The sequence below is a fragment of the Callorhinus ursinus genome, unplaced genomic scaffold, assembly GCF_003265705.2.
Source record: "Callorhinus ursinus isolate GAN/ISIS: 27379988/994484 unplaced genomic scaffold, GSC_fseal_2.0 scaffold9, whole genome shotgun sequence".
In the NCBI taxonomy this organism is placed as follows: Eukaryota; Metazoa; Chordata; class Mammalia; order Carnivora; family Otariidae; genus Callorhinus; species Callorhinus ursinus.
The window spans coordinates 47,242,466-47,266,925 of NW_027397071.1; the positions used below are offsets into that span (position 1 = coordinate 47,242,466).

General features: G+C 41.8%; 1 protein-coding gene across 9 annotated transcripts in view; it reads right to left on the reverse strand.

Annotated features, from left to right (window-relative positions):
* The window catches only part of SGIP1 (SH3GL interacting endocytic adaptor 1), a 212,872-nt gene extending 191,198 nt beyond the window's left edge, over nt 1–21,674 (reverse strand). For 6 of the 9 annotated variants that reach the window (XM_073896580.1, XM_073896581.1, XM_073896582.1 and 3 more), the window contains exons 1-2: nt 21,547–21,674; nt 14,086–14,212 (exon numbers count right to left, since the gene is read on the reverse strand). In XM_073896580.1, coding sequence (XP_073752681.1) covers nt 14,086–14,212; nt 21,547–21,570 — 151 coding nt within the window. In that variant the 5' untranslated portion in view covers nt 21,571–21,674. Of the gene's footprint in view, nt 1–14,085; nt 14,213–14,514; nt 14,633–14,716; nt 14,956–21,546 lie in introns of those variants that run through there. The other 3 variants (XM_073896578.1, XM_073896577.1, XM_073896579.1) reach the window with 3 other exon arrangements.
* Between the last annotated feature and the right edge of the window lie 2,786 nt (nt 21,675–24,460).

A 24,460-nucleotide genomic window follows, 5' to 3' on the forward strand; every position in this document is an offset into this window, starting at 1 on the left:
TCATTACTCAAAGACAGATTCAAGACAATCTCTCAAAACAACAACAGAAAAAAAAAAAAAAAAAACCCAGAAGGCCATCTGTAGCTACTCCAGTCCATCCAACATCCAAAGTAATTGTTTAAAGATGCAAATGGAAATGTGATCTTCTCCTTAAACCCCTCCAGTGGCTTTCCACTGCCTCTCAATCAATTCCAGATCCATCTCCATGGCTCCCATAGCCCTGCCTGATCTGAATCTTGTCTTCCTTCTCTCCTGTTTCCATCCCCTCCCTTCACTGGTCTCCAACCACAATGGCTTTTCTTTTGTTCCGTGAGCTTCCCAAGTCCTCAGCAGCTGTTGAGTCCTGCAGTGCTCACTGCTGAAATGCTCCACTCCCAGATCTTGATATGTCATGTTGTGAAGTTTCAGCTGCAATGCCTTTCCTGACCACCGAAAGCAGCTTTGACCCCCCCCAACCTAAAGCAGCTTTGACTCCCCCACTCTTTTCCAAGTGATTCTTTGTTTTTCTTGGACTTCACCACCATCTGAAATTATTTTGTTTATTCATTTGGTTTGTGAGTCTTGTCTCCTCATAGTCGGATGCAAGCTCCAGCAGAGCAAGGGCTCTCTGTGTTTTGCTCCCTTGTATCCCACGCTTAGAACCATGGCTAGCTCACAGCATTCCACTGCCACTAGAAAATTTCCTTGGTATCTTTGTCAAAATTCATCGAGAGAGAGCAACAAACTCTATTCTTCAATCTGCCCACGTGAGGTGGGTACCACAAAGATAGAAGACAGTGGAAAACTCAAGAGAAGAAAGCCAGATTAAATAATTTGATTTGGCAAGTAGGTTGCATGGATTAGACCTTGCTGAGATCACATACGGAACAATGTTTGTGTTTGTAAATAGGCCAAGATAGATTTCATTTGAACACACTATAAAGTGCATTTTAAATTGTCCCACTACATATTAATTATTAGAAACAATATTTTCAGCTTGTTTCACAAAATTTTATGTAGCATTTCCCATTCAAATAAATATTTCCTCAAATGAGGGAAGGTGTTCTTTGCCCGGTATCCAGGAATAAAGAAAATCATTTGTATGCGTCAGAGGTGGAAGGTATGGGGAGAGAAGTTAACTGTAGTAGGGTTACATCCTGAAACCCTTGTAGTAGAGCACAGAATTTTATTTTATTTTCTTAAAGATTTTATTTATTTATTTGACAGAGAGAGAGAGAACAGGAGTGGGGGTCCCGTAACTAGACTCAGAAGGAGAGGCAGAAGGAGGCTGCCTGCTGAGCAGGGACTCAATCCCAGGACCCCAGGGCCACAACCTGAGCCAAAGGCAGATGCTTAACTGACTGCTCCACCCAGGCACTCCCCACAGCACAGAATTTTAAAACTAGTTAGCCACTTCAAAATTATTTAACCCAACCTTTGCTTGAAAACAGTTTCCAAGATACTAAATGTAACAACAGCCCTAATGCTACATTATGTTTATATATAAATTTACTGCTTTAAAAATATTTTCACATATATTTTGTGCTTTGATATTTACCACCAAGCGAGAAAGGCAGGAAAGCTCATTTGCCATTCCACAGATGGCAAAATAGAAGAGATGGTGACTTGCCCAAAATACACAGCCAGGACCTTCCAAGAGGACACACAAAAAAATCAATTCCCACCCACCTGGCAAATTTTTGGCCTCATCCTCATAGCTAATAAAGAATGGTGCTGGGAGATGTTAGAATTTTTTGAATTAAAATCAGTTTCTCTTTCTACTACTTTGCTTTCTTTTCCCAATGTTAAACAGCTTGTCCAAAGTCTCTCAGCTGGCTGGAACGGTGTCAGGACTAGAACCCAAAGCAGAACTCCTACCACCTCACCCAGCTATCTTATTAAAAGAGAACAAAGACTTCATGACATACCACGTGACTCATTAACATGAGCCATTCTAGCTCAGTATACAAACCAAGCTCCAGCTAACAGTCTCAATGTCTGGCAACAGGGGAGTAGTGACATAAATGACAATGCAATGGAATATTCTACAACCAGTAGGAATAATGCTGTGGAGACTATTTCAGGAGGATGATAACGATAGCTAACATTTCTTGACTGAGCATTTACTCTGTGCCAAATACTGTTTTTTATGTACATTATATGTCACATTTATATAAATATAATATATACTATAAAAATAATACTAACTGTATATAATATGTTAAGCTCATTTAATCCCTATAATAACCTTTTCCAATAGGGATTATCCTATACAGAAGAAAAAAAAAAGTACAAAGGGGTTAAATAATTTGCCTAAACTTACACAGTTGGCAAGTGTAGAGGGGTCAAGGTTTGCATCTGGGAAGTGTGTCTCCAGATCCTCTGCTCTTAACAAATACACCCACTGCCTAGGACAGTGGTTCCAATCTAATGTCAAGTGAAAAAGCTGTGAGTGTCTGTGTGTGGATACACACACATGTGTGTATACATATGCACAGATCAAATTGGGTTCTTTGACATAAATATTTATTTTGCCTGTAAAGCTATTAAGAGCTAGCATTCATTGAGTGCTTACCTACTATGCCAGGTAAGTGCCAACTGAAGTCCATACATTCTCTTATTTAATTTCCCTACAATCTTATGTGGAAGGTGTTATTTCACCCTCTTTACTGCTAATAGTGCTAAGGCTTGAAGGGCTTCAGATTGTCCCCAAAGTCCATGTTCTACACTCAACAAATTGTCGCAGGGGTTAGTTATTTCATAATAATGAGATAATTGGTGATTTCAGTTTCTCCTTTGTATCTTCCTATTTTCTGAGTTTTCTACAATGAAACCCGGTCTCTCTTAAAATGAGAGCAAAACAATGAAAGTAGTCAGGCAGACTGTGGTGAGATACTAGATTAACTGCACGCTCCTGAACCAGAGTGTGGCTCTCAGCCAAACTGATCCTACGCAGCAGATGGGTGCTCTGGGGAGAGGAGAGGGCGCGCAATCCTGGGTACTGCCTGGCATCCGGGAACCATACTGGAGCCTTCAATGTTCCCAGCAGAGTAACCTTTGCTAGGAACCAAACACTCTTCTCAATATTTTGCATATATTAACTCACATAATTCTCACGATAACCATACACTGAGTGGCTTGTATCTTCCCAAAAAGTTGTGCTCCCTCAACAGCATTCATTCATTTGCTCACTTTTTAATGAATACTTACACATGCCACACTTTGGGAATACAAAATTGGGTGAGACACGGTGCCTGCTCTGGCAGAGTCCTTGGTTCTTGGCGGAGGAGCAAACAAAGTAGGTATATAAATGGAAATGGCAGCTAAGATTTATTGAGAACGTAACACTTTACCTCAAGACTGCATCATCAACCCCTACCTGCCAGTCTGCGCTATGGCTTCTAGACTTGCCTGCCAGTCCCCACCATCAAGTGAACCAGTTCCTTAAAAATATCTCTTTCTCTCCCTCTCTCTCTCTCTTTCCCTCTTCCTCACCCTCTTCCTTCCCCTCTCCCTGACCCTCGCCCTCTCCCTCTGTCCTTCTCTCTCTCTCTCATTCTCTCTCTCTCTGTCTGTCTGTCTCCTTCTTAACCTATTGGTTCTGTATCTCTGAAGAACACACTGTTGATTTAATCCTTACAACCTCACATGATTAAATTACCCATGAGAAAGTTATTGTTATTATCACTTCCATCTTCTAGACGAGGAAGCAGGTGCACTAGCTTCCCAAGGTCACATACATGAGATTTAACCTAGATCAGTCTAACTCCAAAGCCAGTGCTCTTAAATCTTCTGATATGTGGCCTTAGGAGGGCAAGAACTGAGAGCTAAGTGAGCTCAGGGAGCACCTCACTTTCAACGTGGAGAACGTGGGGAGGCTTCATTGAAGAGGGGCACTTCTGTTTGACCTTGAATGATCAGAACAGACTGTGACCACACAGATAAGGGAAGGAATAGCATATACAAAGGAAAGAAATGGGCAAGGAGCTCCTGTCTGGCTGGCGCAGTGGGATCTGAGCGGATAAGGCGGCCCCTGTGTGAAAGCATTACACCCCATGCTAAGGCATTTGCATTTCATCTTAGAAGCATGGGAACAATCAAAGGCAGGTAGGGAAAGTGATGTCTTTGATGGCTGTGAGGAGTATGGATGGGAAGCAGCAAAGTCTGATCAGGTGTGGTAGCAGAGGATGAAAGGGAGAGAACAGAGCCAAGATCTTTTCGGAAGGATAATCTATAGCTCTAAAGGACCTACTGCTGTGAGGTGAGCAGGAAGGAGAGATGGAGGAATGAATCCAAGCACAGACTGGGGCTTGGCTACCTGGTAGACACAATTCTTTGAATTGGAGGCACAAGGAGGCTAAGAAAAACTTGGTGGTTAAAGCCTATAGTACAGGAGAAGGGTTCTCCCTGTTATAGGGCTTACAGACCATTCTCTACCATCGCTACCAACCCTAGTGCTGTGAGCAATTTTTCACATGCCATTTTTCTGTGATACACTAAGGGACTTTGTAAAGGAGACCGCCTACATCCCAGTTTTGCTCATTGTTTTTCAACTTCGGAAAACTGTCCATGGTAGGGAAAGCAATGTGATATCATCCCATGTGCCAATTCCAAACAACTGGCAGAGGTGGCCTGGAATATGACGTTGAGACAGATGCCGAGGCCAGAGAGCATGATGGTGAAGACTGACTAGTGATGCCTTCCAAGGTCAAGAAAGGGGTAGTTGTAGCCCAGGGACATTGAGAATCAAGGATGATAGAATATGCTAGTGATTAACAAATGGGGAAGGGAGGAGAGAAATCTGTAGGCCTCACTGCAGAAGAGATACAGCAATAATCTACTTGACAAGTCAAATAGCAAGCAGTAATGCATAGTCACTGAATGCTAAGAAACCACATGTAACCATCGAACTGAGAGAGAGCGATCTGAGAAAATCAATGGCATGTGCACCACACTTCTTCAGATGTTTCCCTATTTATTCTCTCATTTGATCTTCATCACGACTCACTCTACGGCATAGAAAGCCAGCATCATTCGTACATTACAAATGGGGATGCTGAGGCCATGGCAGTCCCAGAATTCACTCAAGGTCATAGAGCTAGTCAGGAGATCCAGCTCCTTCAAGTCCTAGCTGTACCCCACACACAGCGCTGACGCACTGCCAGCAGACGCATGAGCCATGGAAGCGCAGGAGAGAGATATAAATGGCCACATTGTGTGTGGACTGAGTGCAGCGCTGGACCCTGGGGACACATTCATTTGTGTGTCTTTGGGCAGTCACCCAACCAGTCTCAGCACCTTTGAACGTGAAAGACACTGCGGGTTCCAAGTCTTCGTCTATTCACATTTTTGGAATCGTTACTAAAATAAACTTTGACTTGTCCCCTTACGGAGAGAGTAAAAACCCTTGGGTAAGTTATTTCATCTGGCTTTGGTTGGCTCAACTGTAAAACGAGGTTGGGCTAGATTGGTTAATCTTCAATGGTAGCACACACCATCATGTTTTCCTGATAATGGCCAAAGCTTTCACAGAATGTCAGTGAACACCGAGCTGTCCTTCTGAGGGAGAGAGGGCTTTTGTTCATAGTGGGAGCCAGGTTTTTTGATAAAACATTGTGTAGAGGGTAAGCTGTGAAAGTTTAGAGTCCACTGGCTGATTGATATCACATGCCCCTCCGCATCATAAAATTCTGGGAAACCAGTGAGTGCCACTGAGAGGAGCCCACTTCTGTGTTAGGTGGCCTTCTTCAAGCTGATGGCTGATCTGAAGGGTCCTAATCTGTTAATAAAATCACTTTGCTTAGTACTGAACAAAGCTTTTGAAATACTATGTCCAATCTAGTCAATCTGTTGTTTGCTTGTCAGCCAGAGACCCAGGCCAAACAATTTCAGATACGAGCAGGACTTTCTGGTTACACAATTATACAAATAAAGAGCACTTGACTGGGAGTCAAATGTGGTTAATCAATGCTGGTTCTGCCACTTGGTAAGATGGTCACCTTGAGCAAGTCACTTAACCTCCCTGGGCCCTACTTTTCTCCTGTTTGAAAGAAAGATAGTAAATTTATTCTTTCCACCCCACAGAGAGGATGTAAGAACAAAATGCAAAGGCACATAAGTGTGCGGTAACATGTACTAGACTCCAAGCTTCTGAGGACAGAGACCACAGCTGCCTTTTTTCCCCTGTCATATTCACAGTGCCTAGGATACCTGAGACTGAGGAAAAACCTCTGATGTACCTGTTGAATAAACGAAGCATTTTGGAAAGTTTGAAGTGTGTGCAAATGTCACACAATCTTATGGCGATGTCCTAACTGAGCACAATATTTTACTCATTATGCTGCCTGTTAAAAATAGGTAACATGAGTCACTCTGCATGGTCCTTTTTAAAAATTCTAAAATACCAGTCCCGATGCACAAGACAAGAAGTTGATGTGAACAAAAAATAAAAATGAAGGTCTCTTGGACCTAGTCAAAACATTCGTGTATTGATGTGTAATTCTGATTCTGGAGTCACCCTTATCACGGGGCCATTTCTCTTGTGTGGAAATGTTCAAGCTTCAAATTGTAGTTGAACACTCAGCTCTAACTCCAGGCTTGGAACTACAAGCTAAGGTAAGAGCGTGATATTTATCCATCTACTTAAATACATGGAAAGAATGAGTCCAAGAGGCACCACAGAACCAGTTTCAGAACGCCAGGCTTCTCAAGGCCCACCAGCCACTAGACACGTGGACAGCACAGGCTCAGGCTAACTGACGGATGCGAGAGGAAACTGGCTTTCCTACCACTGAAGACTCACAGGTGTCTGCGTATCTGTTACCTCGGAGCCCCTCTCTTGAACATCCCCCTATCCTTTTGTCCAGAAGCACTGGCATCTTTGCGCTCTGCCCATGTTCCGAGCCTCTGCACATGCTCTTTCTCCCGCCTTTTTGGATCCTTCCTCCAAATAATTACATTGCTGCTCACTCCCTCCCCTCCTTCAAGTCTTTGCTCAATGAGGCCATCCATTACCGCCTTCTTTACGATCACAACCCCATCGACCCCACTCCTTCCTCTCTTCCACAATTTCCTCTAGTCCCCTTTCTCCACTCAACTCTTCTCCCAAGTTCTGGTCCCCATTGAATGTACTCTGTGTTCCATTTTATTTTTCCATCTCTCCTGTACCAAATAGGAAGCTCCATATAGGCAGGAATTTGTATCTGTTGTTCACTCATTGAACTTCTAGCATGTAGAACGAGGCCGAACATCTAGTATGCATTCATACAATTCATGCAATTTCTGATGAATACATGGACAGGTCTGTGCTATAGAGACTAGGGATGAGAGTGGCATAACTGCACTTTTGTCTTCCAATACTGAAAAGGGGCAAAACTAACGTGGCATCTATGCCAAAGAACAGCAGAGGAAGAGTAATCAATGAAAGGCAGAGAGTAATACATTTGAATTATTTTTGTGTTAGGGACAAGTACATTTTGAGATGGGAGGAAAAGGACTCAATCATTCAATTTAAACCTTGGAGAGAGTAAGTCTGGGGAACCCCAACCACTCAGTGAATGCCAGAGACTCTTAAAGCTAGAAGCTCTAGAGGTAGGCAGATCAATTCTCTCATTTTGTTTGCAAGGAAACAGAAACCCAGGAAGGTAAAGTAACCTTCTCAAAAGGCACACAGCCAAGCAGTCACAACACTTAGACTCAAACCTAAGTCTGACTTCTGGGTCCATGCTCTTTCTACAGAAAAAATCCAAACTACACGAATTCAGCGAACATACTGAGCTTCTAAGACTAATGAGTTCTCTGATCAGGAATAATTTGGCAAAAACCTCATTTACCATCACATTGCACAAAGACATTGTACACCGTCACACTCACCGGCATTCATTTATTCATTTAAAAATACTTTGCCAGATTCCAAGTCAAACTCTACCTCTAGAAGACAGTGTTTTCAGATCTGGTCATAATCCAGAGAAAAGGAAAGAGAGCCCCGGGAGAGAAAGATGGGGTGGGAGAAAGAGGGAAGTAGAGACAGGAAAGGCAGAAATCAAGGAAAGCAGAAAGGGAGAGAGAAAAGGAAAAATATGCGCAGAGTATTGACAGCACTGCTCATGGGATTTTCTGGGAACTTCTTTGAATGGCTGTGCTGTCACTCATCTCTTTCCATTATAAAATCATTTCTTTGGAGCTAATCACCAAAATGATTCAAGCCCAAGCACGTATTTTCAAATGGACCATTTTTTTTCTTTTGTTTCTCAAAATGTATTTTCTGTATATCACAATATCCCACTCCATAACACGTTGTTTTTTCTTAATTATTTCTTGTTTATTTTCCAGCAAGAACAAAAATTTGAGCATTTATTTTTCCTACATCAACTATAATGTGCCCAGTTACCCCTTACAGTGTACCACATGAAGTCATCGGAGTCATTTATATCTGGTTTTCCTCACTTCTCCAATGAATAAACATACTAAGCGTCCACAGTGTGTCAAGAACTAAGGATGAAGAGGTGAATAGGATAAACCAGATTCCTGTCCTGGTGGAGCTGAGCTCTGAGTGAGAAATTCAGCCCATGCACCACTGAACAACCATGAATCACAAATACATCTCTGAGGAGTGAGGGTGGATTGGGACGTACTTGGGGGCCCAAGGTGTGTGTTCGAGAGCTTGGGATGCCAAGAGGTTAGGGAAGTCCTCCTGAGGAGGTGGCGGTTTTGCTGGGACCACAGGAAAATCAGTCACTCCATGAATTGATAAAATTGTGGAGCAAAAGCCCCAAGGCAAGAAAGTATCTGTCCTAAACACTCTGAGACTGGCAGTGGATACAGTTAAATGGCATACACTTTCCAAGAGTGGAGACTGACCCCTCGCCGATGGAGCCTGACCTCCATCCCCAGTAGCTCTCTCCCAGGTAAGCAAACCATCCTGGGCCCATGGAAATACTTGGTAGTCAGCATAGAAACCGGTTAGCCCCAACACCTCTGTCACACACCCCACTTTCTCCTCAAGTATATCCTGCCGTTCTCATGCCCCTGAGTTCTCGTCTGTCTCTGATCTCTTCCTTACTCAGTTCATTACTCCTCGGGGACTTCGTCAGACACATTAGCCCAAATCCATTTGAATCCCTTAAACATTTTCTCCTTTCCAACTCCTGTACCGTCATCTCAGTAAATTCTCTCTCCCTTTATTAATTCCATTTGTGAGTTTACATAATGAAAGTAATCACAGTTTAACAGTAATACATATGATGAAACTGAATTGAGAAAGGGTAATCTGCGAGTATAGAAGTAAAGTGGAACATAATTGAAAATCCAGTGTCAGAAGTCTCTAAAACCTCTGGAAATATACCTAAAAACTCTCTTCAAATTGTCTCTCCATACCCTCACTATCTTCCTTTTCACAAATAGCAACATTTAAAATTGAAAACACATTTAAGTCCATTGTTCTCTTCTGGCTACTTACCACCACCTGTCCTGTTCTTCACACATTTCATTGCAAATATTTGGTATTTCAACTTGATAATGGGTTTACAGCCTTTGAATGACTAGTGTGAGAATCTAATCATCATACATATCATTATTCCTATGGGCAAACTTGTTTCAAGTGAGCAATTCATAAACTTTCAGGAACATAAAAACTGTGAGTTGGTGACTTCCTGCAATTTGTTTTTTTGAAACAGGGATAATGTATATGCCAAATCCAACAGAAAGAATTATCCAGAGTCTTCTAGAATGGTTTATCTAAGATAATTTTTTAAGATTGCATATTCTTCTTTAGAGATTTAAAGTGCTGACCCATGGAATTGTATGGGAACTTACATATATAAGAAGGCTATTTCTGACACAGAGCCTTGAGGAAGGAGAAAAATTACATAAAGGATGACCCATGCATTAGAATCTCATATGCATGCTTAAGGTTTTCCAAAATAACTTCACTCTTTCTGGGAAGTTAGAAGCATCCTCTTTAAGACTTCTTAGTTAACTAGAAAATGAACAGTTCCAGCTTCAAAATGCTTTGTTCCTTTTTGATCAGATCAAAGAATTTTCCAAGTAAATAAAACTCTAGTTCTTGATAGGACAAAAAATCTTTACTATTATAAGGTTCATTACAACAACAAAAGCTCAGTTAAGCTAGAATTATTCGAAATTGTCTAAATAATAATCCTGGAGACGAAAGGCATTAACAAGGAATTAAAATAAAAGGCATGGTTGTGTGGGTATCCATATCTGAAAGAGAGAGAGACAGACAGAATATGCCACCCAGGAAACCAAGTCCTAGTTCTCAATTAGGTTAAGATGCCCACCTTGATACAAATTTTAAAAAGGTTCCTATTATAAGATCCTAAAAAAAAAGATGTTATGAGGGATCAAAAATATGAGCTTTATTGTTAAATGAACTTGGGTCCAGAAAATTCTCACCTCCACTTATCAGAGTTCAGGAAAAACATGTAATTACGTCTTCTGAGGTAAATATGCTAATGCAAAACATTCTAGATGACTATGCTGGTTCATTGTTTTTCCTCTAAAATTGAAGGAAGCAATAGATATATGACATAATAAAGGACTCCAACTTGGTTTATACTATTTATAAGAACTTGAATTGACTAAAAAAAAGAAACATGAACTTGGGTTCAAATTCCTTTCTGCCATTTTTCTGCCTCAAAATATTATTTTTTATTTTTGCAATTTCAAGAAAGTACTGCAAAAGGACTGCATGCAGAATACACTTATTTACAGGTCATCGTGAATAGTAAATATAATAAAATTTATTCAATCACCCTATACATTACAATTATATCCAGTAAACCTATAACAATGTACCTGTTAATTTTAAAAAATTATTATATAGGGTGAAGCCATTGGTTGAAACTTCTCCTTCTAAGACAGTACCGAAGAGCCTGGCTATGGAACTGAAAGCACAGTAACTTGTGGTAGAGTTCTGCGACACAAGGGAAAACTTCCCAGGCTGCCCTACAAACACACAGATGTCCTGACTTTGCTTATCTTATCTTAGAAGGGGTAGCTAAAATGGCATTTTCAAACTTAAATAATAATATGTGAAAATAACAGAATCCTTGAAGCGTTGCCCTAATCACATAGACTGCATTGTAAGCTTAACCAGTATATGTGCCTTTAGCAAATAACTCCCTTTGCTCACCCTCTCTCCCTTCCCATTCATACCACAGAAGGCTCCATATCATGGGGCATTCCTTAGGAAAGACACAACTCCATACCAACCACTGCCAAAAAATAAAGACGGCAGGAATCAGTTAATCCAATATCAAATTAAAATACATGTTTTTAAATAAAAATATTTGAAAGGAATCATGGAGTCACAAACTACTGGTGACATGTCTGAGGTCCCTGCCTAATTACTTCACTACCTTCTATGCTGGGGAGGTAGTAACATTCTTCAACTATGACCAGAATTTCTAACAGGCATTAAATGAAAGGAGCCCATATCTCATTCCATCAAAACAGGATCACAAAACTAAACTACGAGACATTCTGAAGAGTATTTGTTTACTTCTGTTTTACACAGAGTAGAGAAGTAGCTTGGAAAAGTTGCCACGGCCATGCTTTTCTTGAGCAGCAGACTAAAACACTTTGGCGAATATCAAAATATATACAATGTAAATGTAGGCTCTCTCCCTTCCTTAATAATGTACTGCATGTGTGTGTAACTGTGTGTATGTGTGTGGGCGAATGTACTAGTTGACGAGGGACATCATTTAACCATCTTCATGGTGGGTGACACATTCTCAGAGCCCGCTGTTTCAGCAGAGGGCTTCCATGATGGGATTTTAGGGTGTCTTTTAAGAAGTTCCTTATCTTTCCAAGGTTATTGTGATAGATGGAAGAGTCTAGCTTCCTCTCAGGGTGAGTTAAGTAGAAATAATAACTGCTCTGCCACATCTTCAGAATACGAGCAATTCAGAGGTGAAATTCTGGGATGCAATATCAGAAAGATACATATATTGCCAGAAAGACTGGCAACTAAGTTACAAGGCTATTGATAGGCAAATTGATTTCTAGTTAAGGTTCCTACCTGCCTTTCTAAGGTCACTGAACCATTAAGACAATAAGTCTTAAAAACCATGTAAGTAGGAACTATGGGTAGATAGAAATGATTAGTTTCATTAAAATTTTGAAGCCAATGGGAACACCTGTCCATTTTCTTTTGCAGGCATCTGATGGAAGGCAACTGCATCCATAGTGTCACCTCTAATTCAAAACAGTGCTAAAATAACATCCTTCCTTAGATGAATTTGGCAGAGCAATAGGGCTAATTCAGCTCCAACACATGTCTTTGTTACAGTTCTTATTTCAGTTTCGGCAGCTCAGATAAGCTTATCAGAAGGCTTTGAACTGACTGACATTCCGGGATGGCACAATAGACGAGATTGCCAAGAGAGTCGTTCATGAGCATCCGTAAATATCAAAAAAGACACTAACTTTGTAGTTTGCAAGGCAAGAAGTAAAAATGAAAGAGCTTCCACTTCCCTGTGTAAGATTCAGACCTAATCAGAGTGTATGCAGATTTCTTTTTAGGAAATGTTACAAATGAAATTTAGCTGGAGAAATATAGTACCTCTATAGACAAGATTGTTTTTGTTTTTTTTTCTGAAGAGGGTAATCCACATGAGTTTAAATTGAAAAGTGTATCAGTAATACTCTCTGTTTGTCTTCCCTTGTTATTCAAAGATTAAATTCATTTTAAATTAGTGAAAATAATTTAATCTTAGGGCGTTAGTAATCTCAGTTTATTTAGACCTGTATTTTAAAGAACTAGCTTGAGAGCCCTTTGCAAACAAGACCAGGCTCCATAACAAAATGATACCCAATCTCTCTTTTAAGGCTATTTTCTAAAATCTGTAGGCCATGACTGTAGAATTCCTCACTCCCCCAAATTACATTAACAATGTTTGACATGATGACAGAGAGAGCAAAAAGAATTCATTTCTGCCAAATAAGTGTGGGCTACACCACTGCTTTTTGAAACCATCCTCCTCTTATTCCATTTTGGTAAATTTCTAAGGAATGTTTAAAATCTGTAGGACAGACCTTGGCTTAAGAGGTGGCCTCTCTGCCATTTTCATGGCTGATTTGAGACCCATTATGCACTCGATTCTGCATTGTGAAATCCAGGCTGGGGACAAATTTCTGCCTGTCATCTTGGGAAAGGCCAGGAGTTTTGCACCATCCTGTAGTATGAAAACAAAATCAAAGCCAGGGTAGGGCTGCCTGCTTCTTTCTTAATCAGCTTGCTGCTTTTTTGAGGCAATCTTGGCTGTCATTATCTCAGGCATGGAAGGGTAATTTAGTAGAATAAAATATAGTTTAAACAACACCTCCCCAGGGAAAGTTCCTTCTTACACTTAATATTGAATGTAAAAAGGTAATCAGTAAGTAATCCTTTGGTGCTTGGCTAAGAATCATTGCACGAGAATGCGTTTAGGAAGCACAAAATCTCTTTTTCTTTAACCTGATAAGACCCTGAATCCAGGGCTAAGAGGCCCAGATATTTTCCTCATATTGCTCATTCTGTTGCATGACATCCCCATGGAACTATAGCTTATGGACCAAATTTGCTGCACCTCTCACTCCAATAAGATGTAAATTGCGGAGATAAAAATCTTCCAAGAATTTAAAAAAAAATTTAAACAGTTCACTGAAAATGACAGCATGGATAACTCTGTCAATGACCTCCTCTATCTAATGTCAATTTCAGGAAACAAGTTTCCATTGTAAATGTTTAATCAGTGTAGTCCCAGGAACCCAGAGCAGAAAACCTTATCTTCTCTCCCAACTTATTTGCTCTGCAAGCTCTTTCTTAGCTCTATCTGGCTCCCTGGAAGCACTTGAGGTTTATTTTTTTCCCCCTCTCAAAAGAGCTGGGAGCTCTGTAGGTTCTGAGCTAAACAGCAGCCTTGTGGTTTGATTCCATTAGTCTGAGCCCTGGTCCGCTGCAAGCAAACTGCAGCATTTCTGCTTGCAAATCCTGGCAACCAGGTTCTAGACCAGCCCCAAACACAGGCTGCACACATTCTTCAACGCTGTTCTGCCCAAACCTTGCCTGAAGCCAGTCAACCACAGCAGAAAGCATCCTACCTTCCATCATGGTGGCAGAATTGCATTCCTTAATTTCCAAGGAGTCTGAAAAATACGGGAGGATAGGATTCCAGGTCCCAGCCAAGTCCTCGCAACGCCGCTGCCGAGAGGTCGGCTCTGTCCACTGCTGAAGCCAAATGAGACAAGTGTTAACCCCAAAGATAGGCCATGGATGCTCCTGGTGCCGCTTCACCTACAGGCTCCCAGGAAGATGCTGCGAGAGAAAGGGAGAGGAACAGCAAGCCGGCCGAGCTGCACCGCCTGCGCTGCCTCGGCCAATCCCTTCAGCTCTGGACCGCGTCACATGGTAGCCAGCCTGCATCTCCTGACACAATACCCCGGGAGAGCACACAGAACCTATTTTCCGTCCCTATTCCCCTCCACCCCCACCCCTCCCGCTAGTCACCAAACGCACAGCCCCTTCCCCACCTGGTGACGCACTTCCCCGCCCCTCCTCTTCGTCTCTTAAGCCTATTGCAGCGGCTGGGTACCCGAGATTAATTATCAGACGCTGCCACCTTAACGGGGGACTCGGGCATGAAAGGAGCACCTAAGTGGCTCGCTGCGGAGGGGATTGTTGTGGGTTTTTTTCTTTCTTTCTTTTTTTAAAGAAAAACTTGTTAATAATTACGTGCAGTCTGAGGTCTTAGCCGCACACTTCTAAGCGCCCATTCCCGTCTCCTTTTGCCCTGCAGGAATTCCAAACGCTAATGTCTGTGGCCCCCGCACACGTCCGTGAGTCTCTCTCTCTCTCTTTCAAGAGAGAAAAATCAATCCGGCTGACGTCACATCATAAGCAATTATCCCCAAAAGGATGATGCAGAAGAAATTTCATCCCAGCTGCCTTCAACAGAGCCAGGGAATTAATCGCGCATGACATGCTCAAGGGCTGGGAACTGTCATTAAAACAAAGAAACAAAAGAACCCACCCGAGTGGGGCTCTGGAATCAAACTGGCAACGCTTGAGATAATTTCTGGGGCGGGAGGCGGGAGAGACGGCAGCAGGCAGGGCGGCCAGGTCTTCGCCCGCCGGAGGACAGCTGTGCGCGCCGCCTGCTCCCGCGGCAGCCTGGACGCGCCGCCCGCCCCGGCCCGACCCCGCGGCCCTCAGCGTTCCAGTCCCCGCTCCGCGCCCGCCGCGCGCCCCCCGCCCTCCCCGGGTCCCCGCACGCTGGAGCCGCCTCCTTCCCCAGGTGCAGCGGGGCTGTGCCGCCAACTGCAGGCCCTGGAGGAAACCAACGTTCTTCTAGAGGACACCACGGTTTTTCGCAAGGCACCTCCGGCATCTGTAACCGCCTTCCAGCCCATTCGTTCACCCCAGTGGAAATCCGGAGGGAGGAGAGCGTGCCGGGTTCTGGCCGGAGGGGTGGGTGGAGCCCAGGGGTTTGTAGCTTCCAGGGATGGGATCTGGATGCCGGGCTGCTGCCCAAGTGCAAAGGGTTATGGCACCCTGGCTGCAGGGGCTGAAAATCTGTCCCCTGACTGGTCCCCAGGGACCTCGGGAGCCTTTCGAAGGGCCTCAGGCCCTGGGGTCCGGCGATCTTGGGTTCCTTTTCAAGCAGGCTCTGACAGCTAAGGAAGAAGCAGGCAGCTGCGTATGGGAGGGAAGAAAAGGAGGGGAGATCAGAAGATCTCCTTAGAACTCTAGGGGACAACAGCAGAAGCGGGGCATTTCTCCCTCCACAATCTAGCAGGAGGATGGGGAGAAAAGCCATAACATCACAGACCAGTTGTGAGCATCAAATGAAATAACTTTAAGAAGTTAAGATGCATTACATGATCAGTGTTGAGTCTCTAATGCTATTATTAATCTTTTATGTTATAAATATATCCACAAACTTTTAATATTGCTTAGCCCGTGACATAGTCTAGTTCTTTCCACCAGAGCAAATATGAGGTATTGCTGGCTAAGACCTAGGAAAGAAAATATAACTCAAAAAGCTGACTGAAGAGCATACTAACAGTTCAACAAACAAACAAACAAACAAAACACCAAAAACTCAGTTCCTTAGCAACTTAGAAGTTTTTAAAAACTCTTATTCTCCCTAAGGACACATATTTCAGTAGCCTCGAAATTTCACAATGACACTCTCCAGGGAGATACAAATACTTGTGCCTTTTTCCTTATTATCTATGAGGCAGTTGAATTTTAAAAGAGAAAAGAATTTCAAAGTAAAACTTGTGTTGAGTACAATTTACACTGTTCTGAAAACTGCAGAAACAAGGTTCATGTGTGTGTGTATTTAACCAAATTTTCTGTGGTGCTTAAGAACATGGATAACTACTGGCATCAAACAGACTGGGTTCAATTCTGTCCCTGCCACTTAATGAGCTCTGTGATCCTGTACAAGTTATGTAATTCTCTGTGCCTCACAATTTCTTTATCTGTAAAGTGGGGCTCAAAATAGTACCAAGTTCATAGGGCTATAAATAGTAGCAATAACAAACATTTATTAATGACTTACTATGTGCCAAGCAGTCGTCTAAATACTTGGCCAGTAAATTACTTAGCATAGTGTCTGGAGCGTAATAAACTCCCCATGTTAGCTTTTTAGTATCGGTTGTATTATCCCCAAAGGGCTGCCAGAGGCATTGGAGAAGTTTTTAGCTAACTGAGAGTTATACCACATACACAGAGGGGATGCATCCAGAGGTGGGACAAGTTGGAGCTTTCTGAGGCTCCAGGGGACAGGTGAGTAGAAGAGACATTTGAAACAAAGGAGGTTAGGGAAGGTCCACTTTCAGAGATGGAATTTTGGAGTTCGGGAAAAAATGGAATGGACTTGGAGTGGCAGTTCTAAATCAAATAGGGGGTTTGAAATAAGAAAAATGGCTCAGATAATATCTGGAGGTAAGTGCAAGCACTGAGATGTGGAAATAAGAATTATTTTAAGAGATGTAAGGGGCAAGAGAACCAGAGAAACCCAGGTTGCCTGCCTTCCCTCACTCAAAGTACATTTTACAGTATATTAGGGCAAACTTCTCAGAGATTTAGCATGGACACAATTATCAGTTTTGTTTTAGACATGCGGGCGAGGCAGCTAGTTAGAGATGGAGACAGCTCAAAGGTTTTTTCCATCAGTGGGGTGTTTATAGGAAAAAGAAGTGTCTGGATGTGATTGTCAGAGAAGGACCAAGAAAGGCATGTGTCGTCAAAGGTGGTAAGGCTAGTCTGAAGACCAGTTAAACTTTGTGCAACTTTATTACCAACTGAAATTACCAATTGCTAATTACCAACTATAAGAACACTTGAGGAGCAAAGTTCTGCTTCAAATAAAAAATTGCCCAAGTATGTTATCAGAACAGATTAAGCATCTTAATTTTGTCTTCTCATGGTTTTTTTTTTTTTAATTTTATTTATTTGACAGAGAGAGAGAGAGACAGACAGCTAGAGAGAAAACACAAGCAGGGGGAGTGGGAGAGGGAGAGGCAGGCTCCCGGCTGAGCAAGGAGCCTGATGTGGGGCTCGATCCCAGGACGCTGGGACATGACCTGAGCCGAAGGCAGACGCTTAACGACAGAGCCACCCAGGCACCCCTTCTCATAGGTTTTTGAGAAAAAAAAAAGGGGGGGTTTTCTCAAGAACAAAGATAACACATTATATCATGGCTCAAATTTCATTATTTCCTAGTACAGTTTTTGCTTACCAACAAGTACAAAAGGGAATTTTTAGCTGCTGAAATAATGGAATATTTTTTGCAAATTCTAAATGGAAGTCAAAAGAAAAGATTGTTTAAATTACTAACTTGCTTCAAAGTGCAAGGACTACCTATAGGGATTTAGTCCAGGATGGTGAGCGTAAGCCCAGATCATACCAGGCTCTCAGGCCTGCAATCAGTCCAAGACCAAAACCTTAATTGCTGAAGTCACTAGACATTGAAGTTTTTTTTTTCCTGAAATAACATTTGTATGGTGGTGATGCCCTGTTACACATGTTTTTGGAATCAAATCCTATTATATTCTTACTATAAAAGTTGAACTTCTTCACGATTTCCCAATGTTAGTGTTTGAGGAAAAATCTGTTCATAGTTCACAAAGAGAAAGAATATCATGAGAACTGAGTCACAAAGGAAGGAGGAAAGAAAATTAACATAGCAGTGACGTTTAATAAGTGGATATATATGGATGTAGATAAGACATATAGGTATATAGATAGAGATATATCTCCAAGATAGTGATCTTAACATGGCATTTGATTCTGTCCCTCTTGCTGTCCCCGTTGAGGCAATTCAATGAATGTAGAAGAGAAAATATTGTCCAAGCCCTGGAAATCAGCAAGGGCCCACTGGAAGAGTTAGATTTCCATGGGATGAAATAGGTGAAATAATATATATATATTATAATATGTTATAACTCTGTGAGCTCTACACAAATAAAGCCCCCTTTGGCCATGTCAGTTAGAATGAAGAATGCCAATTGGAACCGACATGGCCAAAGAGGGCTTTATTCGGGTAGCTCTCAGAGTTACATGAAGGACTACATAGAAAGCAAGAACTCAGTTACTCCAGGAAACTTTGTTACCAAAACCAAGTACTCACAACTCTGTTTCTCTCAGCATGTCTGCTGGTTTGCTCTTACTAATTTTTCTCCCTGTGATCTGAGAGATGGCCATTTAAATCCTTTAAGCTCCCATCTTCAGAGCCTGACCATTCAAGATCTACTTCAGAAAACTTCTGGAGAAGGGCTCTGATTGAACTGGCTTGGCTCACTCTTCACCCTCTGGACCAGTCAATGAGACCAGGTTAATGACGTATCATACCAGACATTTTTAAACCAAAACTCACATTGAACTTCGTCACATGCCTACCACTGTGACTAAATATGGGAAGGAAATAGGGAAATTTCTGTGACAAACAACCCTTAATAATATGAACCCCTTATATATTTGGAGGGGTAGAAAAGGCATTGTCAAAGGATGAAGGAGCACTATTACCAGACTAAGTGTGGGGAGAGAAACTATGAAACAAAGGCTGTTTGCCATGGACATTACTCAGTTCACCTAAGATAAAACTTATAAAAGGATTCATGATCCAGAGGGACTGAAAATGCTACTCTAATCCCATTCAGCATACTTGAGAGGTCACTCATATATTCTCACTCACCATGTCCTGAGAAAAACCGCAGACCTCATAGTCGTCCTCCTCACTGTGGGAGGGGCGGGGAAGGGGGAAGCAGACCGTACTTCTTGGCTCACTTATCCCAAATACAAGACATGCCCTGGTATGCTCGTCACCCACTGCTTTATCCACGCTCAGACCAACTTGAGTACTGAAGGAGTGTCTGTCAGCTAGGAGTACTGCTTAATCTAGATGTACATGAATAAAGCTAAGCAATAAAGGCTGAGTACATGAGAAGAGTCACCAGCCTCAAAAACGGAAGAAAATAGACAATTCTAGCTCATTAAGCAGGGGAAACACTCTCATTGAAAGCAGAGGAAATGTAGAAAACTGGAAAGGCATTTAAAAAATCTATTTTGGGGGGACACCTGGGTGGCTCAGTTGGTTAAGCATCTGCCTCCGGTTCAGGTCATGATCCTAGGGTCCTGGGATCAAGTCCCACATTGGACTCCTTGCTCGGTGGGGAGCCTGCTTCTCCCTCAGCCTGCCTCTCTCTCTCTCTCTAACAAATAAATAAATGAATAAAAACTTTGAAAAATATCTGTTTTTTACTTTGATATAATTTTAGGGATATAGCAACAATAAGTAAGATCAGAGTGCTATGACAAAAGAGTAGGGGGCAGTTGTGTGGCTCAGTCAGTTAAGCGTCTGGCTCTTGATTTAGGCTCAGGTCATGATCTCAGGGTTGTGAGATCGAGCCCCATGTGGGGTTCCCTGCTGAGCGTGGAGCCTGCTTAAGATTCTCTCTCTCATTCTCTCTCTGCCTCTCGCTACCTCCACCCCTCCCCTCCCCCATGCACTCTCTCTCTCTTTGTTTCTCAAAAAAAAAAAAAAAGAGAGAGAGAGAGAGAGAGAAGACTGAGGGCCAGAAAGAGCACATGAAAGTGGTAAAAACATTCTCATTAAAAATTTTTAAATGTTAGGGGCATCTGGGTGGCTCAGTCAGTTAAGCATCAGATTCTTGGTTTTGGCTCAGGTTATGATCTCATGGGTAGTGCGATTAAGCCTTGCGTTGGGCTCTGTGCTCAGTAGGGAGTCTGCTTGAAAAATTCTCTCCCTCTGCCCCTGCCCCCACTTTCTCTCTCTCTCTCTCTAATAAATAAATCTTAAAAAAATGTTTAAATGTTATAGCTGTAATCAATGGTATAGTGAATACTGCCAAAAAGAAACAGTGATAGGCCCAGTGCAAGATGCTAGAAGCACAGACCCACAAAAACGAGAGGCCCAAGCACAATGATACGTGTTTCTCACACAATTTTCTCTATCTGGATACACAGGAAGACAGTATTTGTTGGCCTTTCTTGCATCTTGGTGAAGCTGTATGACTAAGTTAAGGCAATGGAATTTTCCAACCCTGGCCCTCTGCAAACATCCTTCAGATAGTCTTTGCCTCTTTGTCCCTTCCAAATGGTTGGCAGCTACTTGATCTACATGAGACTTGGAATGTGTAAAAAATAAACCTTCATTGTACTAATCTCTGTTCAATTTATATATAGTGTGTATATATGTGTAATATTTACATGTGTTTACATTCTATATGTGTATATAGTCTTTTATGGATGATATAATACAAAATACATATTTTTTAGAAAAGTTAGAGGAAGAGTCATCTGAACAGAGGAAAGTGTAGAGGCCATCAGAAGGGAAAGAACTAGGTATGTTCTAGAATCTAGAACTGCACTATCTAGTCACCAGCTACAAGTGGCTATTTAGCACTTAAAATATGCCTAGTCTGAATTGAGATGTGATGTAAGCATCGGAATGCACACCAGACTTCGACAAGAGTACAAAACAAAAAGAATCTAAAATATCTCATTAATAATTTTTATATTGATCATATGTTGAAATGATAATATTTTATATATTTGATTAAATTGGGTACTTGCCAAGTTTAAATTATACATGTGGTTCACATTTGTGGCTCAAAAATTTCTATTGGACAGTGCTGTTCTAGAGACTGACAGAAAACCAACCCAACAAGCACTGTGGACAAGGGGGATGGGTTCTGTTTCAGGGTTATGTGCTAATGGTGTATATCACCACCACATGCACATCCATTCATTTCTTCATCCAACGAAGATATGTTAAGAATTGTCTGTGTCCGGGAACTTTCAGGCTTTGGGACACCAAGATGAAAAAGTCGTAAACTTTTCGAGAAGCTTATTGCACAGTGGGGGAGGCAGATGTGCAAACCGAGCCTTAAACACAGGTTTATAAATGTTCTGAGCTAAGGCAACACAGAGGAGAACAGCTGGGGTAGAGAGGAGACCAGGGAAGCTTGTGTATAACCACTGTACTGGAGGCCATCTCCCTTTCCCATGTTCCACCCTTACCCCCAACTCACTAGATGAAGAGCAGTGATTGGCATTTTCTTAGTTCCCCATTTTAGCCTCTGTGTCAATCATTTGCTGCCATTAGCAAAATATCTTCTAGGATCCAACTTGTTTAATTTCCCCATTTTAGCTGTTTCTCTTTTTACCAACCCCAGACCACCTGCAGGTTAAACTTTTCTCTATGACTTCAGCAACTGTATCATAGTCCTCTTTATCTCACCTCATTATTCATGACTTCAGCATCCCTTCCATGATCTGACATACCTATTTCACAGTTGCTTGACTTTCTTAATTCTAATGACCTTCATTTCCATTGAGTCTTAGGCACTAAAAGTATAGCCACATTTTGGACCTCATCTTTGTTTATCTCCAATATTTCATACTGTAGATTTCCTTGTACTCTCAACTATTTATCTGCACTTCCCCACCCTCCACATGCCATACCTAGGCCTTAACGCATCCTGAATCTACATTTGCTTCTTATCGTGATTCCTGGGGCTGCTGATCTTCCTTATTCACTTCTCAGAGCCTTGGGAGTAAAATCTGTGTCATGTGTGGTAAGGTGGGAGGGGGGAATCCTTGAGTGCAACCTCTCCTTCAAAACACAACAATATTTTCTCCATTCTGCTCTAGCCATTCTCTCCCTGTACTCACCTAACCTGAAATGCCTACTTTTATCTGTATAAATGCCATGCTTCTTACAAGGTCAAACTCAAATCCTCTCAAGGAAACTGATCATATGGATCTTTCATTATCTTAACTCCTACTGCATGTATCACATCTGCTTCTGATTATATACTTGTCATCTCCTAATTTTATTTTGTGTCTATTAGTTACTACCCCACCAGAAGTCTAGAAGAAAGGGACCATACCTTCTATTTCTTTGACATTTCCTACAATAGATAACACCATGCTGGATGCATATTTGGTGTTCAAAAGTTATTTGATAAACAAACATATTATTTTTTATGAGAGAGATCTAGGAAGATCCCAGTAGGAACATAAACCCAGAAAATTACCTCTCCGATTGGATCCAAAAGCCAAACCTGGTTACTGAGGTTGTTATTAGAGCAACCTGAAACAAAAACTACAGGGCATTGTGATAATAGCTGAGTTTATTAGTCACTTCATAGCATTCTATATTTTATTAAGCATTCTGTAGGTAGTCTGCTAAGTAATTTATGACCATTATTTCAAGTAATTCCTTCAAACCTATGATTTAGGTATTCTAGTCCCGTTTTGCAGATGAGAAAATAGAGGCTCAGAAGTAGTAAATAACTTGTCCAAGAAAACAGAAAATAGCAGAGCTGGGACTTGAACTCACATCTGTCTGACTCTAAAGCCCATGACCTAACCTTGAAATTACAGGATTACAAATTGGTCTTGAGAATATTAATTGTTATTTTGGGGGTTCAATATTCCTCCTTTGCTCTGGTAACACCATTCCCCTTTTGGGGGGGCAGAAATTCCCTTTTTCTTCCCACTACACTCTGTCATGAAGAAGAAATGGTTTCTGTCATCTCCCAACACGGCTCTACCTCCTTATCCATAAATGTTGGGTCAAGGGAGAGATACCTGGCCCAAGATGAACCAATCATACTTTTATTCCCCATGTTATAACTCTAGCCAGCCCAATTAGAATTCTTCCCTGAGGTTCAAGAAACTAAATCTATGAGTGAGGAACCTTTTCCTATGAGGTTCTCAAGCTGTAAGAATGTAAACTTGCCATGGCAACCATGTCAGCCATGTCCTTCCCCTGGGCATGGGGTGATGGGTTGTGTGTAGGGAATGCACCTGACAAGGAGAGAGGGGGAGAGTAGCCAGCCCTATTGGCTTGTGAGCACCTCCACCTTTTTTTTCTCCTGTTGCTTCTGATCTTCCTACAGTTTGAAGAACAAATAACTTCCTCATTTTGCTCAAGCAAATTCAGGTTGATTGTCACTTGCAAAGGAGTCCTAAATGAAGCTCTTTTCTTTTTAAAGGTCATTAGGCAAAATAAGAATCAGTACATCAACTTAGTTCAAAGACGTGGATGGAGTGAGACCAATAAATTTCTTAGGAGTCAAGCCCAAATGAAGCCATCTCCATCTTAAAATGGCCTTTTGCACTGGTATTCACCACCTCCTTTTTAATTAATGACCACTACAAACTAAGTAAATCATGTGCTAGACCAAAGAAAGGAATCAAAAGGAATAAAGACATTTGAATATGTAATATGTCATATTAACCAAGAAACTAAAGTGATAAGAGAATTTATTCACAGAAGAAAAAGAGCCTTGGCTCTTGGTAGACTTAATTTCGCCAGGATGATGTGTTGAGGTTTAGGTTAGGCTGGAATCAATCTTGGGCAGTAAATCAGAGAGGCACACTCACCACTAATTATTTGACTATAGAAAAGAAACTTTCTCACTCTGTATTTTCCTTTTGAAAATATAATTGCATGAGCTTAATTTCCTAACTGGGTTTAACTGGGAATCCGTGTTGCGCGGCAAGCTCTAAAATATAAGTAATTCATATGGTTCACCTTGTGATTTCCATAGCTACCAAGGACTTTAGCACCCTGACCTCTGGGAGAGAGGGGTGAAGGCTTGAACCGAAGCTTTATTTAGCAAATCCTTTTCACTCAAAACCCATAAGCTCCTTGTCTCTGTCAGCAAGTGTCCAGAAGGTGCCTTCTCAACAGACCCCAGCCGAGGGGAGCATGGCTGGGAGCTGACGGAAGTGGGAGGAGCCTTGGGAGCTCCTGCTGCAATTAGACTTGTCACTGGCTGTAAATTGAAAATTTCTCTGATTTTCCAGCTGAAAGTAAATAACACGTGTATGACTCGTGTTCTGTTTTGTGATGTGCATGTTTGGGTGTGTGGTATGTGTGGTACATGGGCATGCACACATGCAAGTGTGTTATCAATTGAAATCGGACAGTGT